General features: G+C 40.5%; 1 protein-coding gene across 3 annotated transcripts in view; it reads left to right on the top strand.

Annotated features, from left to right (window-relative positions):
- WHRN (whirlin) overlaps window positions 1-4,729 on the top strand; it is a 150,268-nt gene that overhangs the window by 81,698 nt on the left and 63,841 nt on the right. For 2 of the 3 annotated variants that reach the window (XM_018572969.1, XM_018572968.1), the window contains 2 exons: window positions 1,800-1,925; window positions 3,673-3,872. In XM_018572969.1, the coding sequence (XP_018428471.1) occupies window positions 1,800-1,925; window positions 3,673-3,872 (326 nt within the window). The remainder of the gene's footprint in view (window positions 1-1,799; window positions 1,926-3,672; window positions 3,873-4,729) is intronic. The other variant, XM_018572970.1, reaches the window with a different exon arrangement.

Below are 4,729 nucleotides of genomic sequence, written 5' to 3'. Positions count from 1 at the left end.
TATATATATATATACATATATAGGGCTTCAAGTATTCAAGTATAGTTGTACTTTAGAGGGCACATTAACCAATCAGCTTCGTAAAATTCTTGGGAAGCTCAGACACAACTCTTTCCTCCTCACAGCCCCATGGTCATAAAGAATTGCATCCAACCTTAATCCAAGCAGGGTTCCACCTAAATAGTGATTTCTCGCATATTACTAGAGAGAAATGTGTGTTCTCTGGAATGTCTTCTAGTTAAAGAAAAAACTGTACTTAAAGTGACACTAAACTCAGGAGTTGAACCTTAAAAATGCATTCAAGTACCTTAATTACTAACAAAAATGTATCTTATTTATGTATCACTCAGCTGTAGATCCTCAAATTAACTAAGAATTGGTGCTCAGGCCTGTGCTCGGATTAATGGTCTGGTTGGGAATCTTAGGGGTGACCCCCCCATTTTTTGGGGGTGGGATTCCCCCTTAAAATTCCTACCAGATCTTAAGGGCCTGGTATGACTTTTGTGGGGAACCCCACACACTTTTTAAAAAATGTTTTAACTTGCGGTCCCTCCTAACTTTCCTACCAGACCTAAAGGGTTTGGTATGGTTTGGGAGGGGGACCCCACACTGTTTTATTTTTTCTTTCTTTTGTTTACTTTTTTTTATTCATTCTGCTCACTACCTCCGAGGTAGCAATCAGAATAATCGAGTCGAATGCCGCTAACAGAATAGGGGTGAATGGCAGCGAGTCGACTGCTGGGCGCTCGGCTCAGCCGATCCAGATGTTGGATCGGCTGATTTGAACGGGTTCTTCACTTCAGCTCAGCCGAACTGTTTGGCTGAACCGAAGTGAAGTGAAGGAAGCTGAAGGCAGCTGACGTACGACTGTTTTCAGACGTACAGGGCTGAAGTGAATACCTGAATGGCATTTGGCTCCCTTCACTTCGGTTCGGTTATTTACATGGCTGCCTTTGGCAGCTTAGTGAATAACCCCCTTAATTTTCTGAACCGATGTTTCCAGTTCTGCACGTTGAAGCCAGACTGTCCAGCAGCTAGCATTTTTTGGCAATCTGCATAGTTCTCTTGGTACAGATTTCCTGCATAAGCAGAATGCAAATGGAGACATTTAATTTACACAGTAACTGAGCCCCTTTCTAATGTTTATATTCTTCCTGCATTTTGAAGAGCATATGACTCAGACAGGATAGTGTTTCTCCTACCTTCATAATGATACATTTTCAGAAAAAGCACTTATTTGAAATAACTGTTGTGGCTTACCTTTGATGTCTTCCATGTATTGTGCTCTATGCAGAGATCTAGCTCCTTTCTAAAACCATTGATGACTCTAATGCAGCAGGTCCAAGGTAAGTCACAGGTCTATCAAGGCAGTGGTAAATCTGATTAGATGGTATACTGGAACAGAAAGATCAAAGATGAGACTGAAACCTGTATTAGGTGGAGGTAGCAGACTACAGACTGTACAGAGCAGAGCATATCAGATGGTAAGTCATCAGCAATCAAGGAGAGTAGTTATTATACCAGTAGCATTAGAAATGTTCACAATTGTCTGAAAAAAAACTAACTTTAGTGATTTCCTTTTAATCAAAGCAAGATAAGCTAGGGGCATTTCAGGGGTGGAAGATCTCTGCTACTTGATCATCAAGTTTTAGGAACCATAAGGATATTGAGCTTACCAGTGAATACGCTAAAGGGAAAAAAAAAAACAGTTTGCATGGGCCTAACCTTTACAATTTAATAATGGTTTGTTTTGAAGTAAGCATTTATCAGTAGATGTTATGTATGGTTTTCACCTTTAGGTGAACTTGGTACTGAGCGAGGGAAGGTCCCTTGGCTTGCTCATTCGTGGCGGTGCTGAGTACTCCTTGGGGATTTACATCACTGGTGTGGATCAGGCCTCAGAGGCTGAAAGTGCTGGTTTAAAGGTAACACTGCAACTGTCCTGCACACCTGTTTTCTCCTGTATGCATCTTTGCACACATTACTTCCACTGAGAAAAGCAAAGTAATGATGTGCAGTAACTACAAACATAAAATCAGATTTCAGCTTTTAACACTTAAAGTAAGAAGAATAGATAATAGCTGCTTAGCATTTTTTTTTGCTGCTAATTGCACTTTGCACACCACTTTTTAATCCTACAAAGTAACTTATTTATCCTGAGGTAGGATAGTGTCCAGCCAGAAGGACCTCACAGTAGTAAATGTATTCAAGACCTGTCCAGCTGGCAGTGATACATTGTGCTTTATAGGGATCAATAGATCATTATTGTAAGATCCGCATAGACCTTGTGCACTTCAAGGTGAATGCAGTTCAACAAAATGTTCTACCAATGACTAATAAACCACCTATCACTTCAATGCTAATCTCGGGGGATATTCACTAATAGGTTTTTACAGCAAAGAAATGTCAGGCATTTATTTGTGGTAAACTCATGTAAACCTATGCATAGAATAGCAGATGTGGGGGCACACTTGCCTTCTCACCTATCTGAGTACCATGCTGATCAAATGTCTTACAGTTTTTTTTTCCTTTTAAAGTTCATTAGTGTTGTTCAATATATGTGCATATCCTCTTACCATGTTGTCAGCTGAGTTTGTCTCCTTTTGGTACTCAAAGTGTACCTACAGTCTGTTGTGTCTGCCAGTATAGGCACGTATTTTTTCCTATCCCACTGTTGCCTCAGTGCCATTACTAAGACAGCAGACCTTATGTTCTGCCGTGTTAACCAACACCTAGAAGCCTATCACCATGCCAAGTCATTACAAATGTAAGTAATTTGACCAAAGTCTGGTCCCCTATAGACGGGAAGTGAAACTTAGGAGTAAAAAAGTGGGATTTCCTTTACAATGACCACCTGGATACCTCTGCATCCCTCCCATCCAGGACTGTTTTGTCCTTCTGAGTCCTGTGCAAAAGCACAAGATGTATAAAACATATTTGCCCTGTCCGTTAAATAACCATATGCCCTCTGCAGTACTAGTGGCTCATTACTGTCTAATGGTACAGTAGACCATTTAATGCTTGCGGAATTTCAACACTTGCATTCCGAAAATTATGCTTAGCAAAAAATTGGGTTAGCTTTCAGGACTAAATAAATATAAATCCGCATTTGGACTTGTTCAATAGATGGTATGTGGTGACATCATGACCAGAAGACTGTTTATCTCCCAGGATTCTTCCTAAACTATAGACAGTGAGAAAGGGTCATCAAGCCTTGGTGTACATCTATATTACAATCATAGAGAGGAGTGCAATAGAAATTTGGGGTGGGAAGGAGTTGGAGGAAACCCTGATCTTAAGATTATCATAGCAGATCACATAATTTAAAGAAGAACAGGTCCAGCAGTATGGAAATGGAAAATTCTGTAGCAAGAGTTTGACACCCCTTTTTATTACATTAGCAAGGGAAGATTGTGAAGTATGTGAGTGAAATCTGACTACCAATGTTCCCGGGGGACACAAAGAACCATTTCCTTGTTTTTTTCCATCAGCACCCAATCAGCATCCACCCAAACCTGGGAGATGTTAAAAACTGATAATTGATATCGGACAAAACCTTTGTGTCCGATATCAATTAGCACAATATCTAATACTAACATCAATACCAATATTAATACACTGAATTATTATGTTGATCTTTAACCTTCCATTCTTTCCTGACTTTTATTCCAGGTAGGCGATCAGATCCTGGATGTAAATGGCATCAGCTTCCTCTCCATTCCTCATGATGAGGCTGTTAGAATTCTTCGCTCCTCTCGACATCTTATCATGACTGTGAAGGATGTGGGTCGAGTTCCTCATGCTCGCACTACAGTAGATGAGACTCAATGGTTAAGCAGCTCGTACACAGGAGATCCTCACTCATCTACAGGGTGAGTAGTGCTAAACAATAAAAAATAATATTTTATTGATGACCATCAGTGGAAGTTGACACTGTAGTCCTCTCATAGAGACTGCAGGTCAGGGCCTGGGATGTCAACCAATCAGATTCCAGCTGACATTTTACAAACTTAGGTTAACTAGTAGTTAAAACCCATGCAGGCACTTTTCTCTGCTCTTAAAATTTCAATCCCTATGTGTCTTACATAGCTGGCGAGAAAACATTAAGCAATACTCAGTGGCATGACAAGATTGAGCTCAGGGTGTAGGGGAGTTAGATGCCACTTGCAGTAATTTTCTTAAGAGATCTCTGCATTGATAAGCCTGCAGTAAATGCAGGAGACATTTTTTTAACCATATTTTTTTCTGCATGACTGTTCTGTGATAAGTACTTGTGATGGCCAGCTCTGCTTTTAATAAACATGCCCCAAATCTCATAAATTCAAGTTTTCCAAGTGTAGGTCACTTTTTAGGCTGGATGTCAAAACAATGAAGAGAAGCAGAGACAGGACAGGACTGGAGACGCACTTGCTAAGTGTGCCACTGTACCTCATTGATCGATGGTCATATTGAAAGGCGGGTGTCCCTAAAGCACATGGCTTACTGTGAAATATCTTTTCACATCTTCCAGTTTCACATGAAATTGCAGAGCCTCACAAAAAAGTTGGCACTTGAAGACTTTTTTCTGCTAGACACTGAACTTGCAGGACTGAAAAGAGGAGATACCTACTGTATATAACTAGCCAGCTGCTGTCACTGGCTGTGGATCCCACCCTGGTCTGAATGGTGAAGTATTATCACTAGGATTTTCCACCAACATATCTTATTAGAAATGGGCTGGGGAGCAAAT

This window comes from Nanorana parkeri, unplaced genomic scaffold (assembly GCF_000935625.1).
Source record: "Nanorana parkeri isolate BGI_ZX_2015 unplaced genomic scaffold, ASM93562v1 scaffold2190, whole genome shotgun sequence".
Classification (NCBI taxonomy): Eukaryota; Metazoa; Chordata; class Amphibia; order Anura; family Dicroglossidae; genus Nanorana; species Nanorana parkeri.
This window is presented reverse-complemented; position numbering and strand designations above follow the sequence as displayed.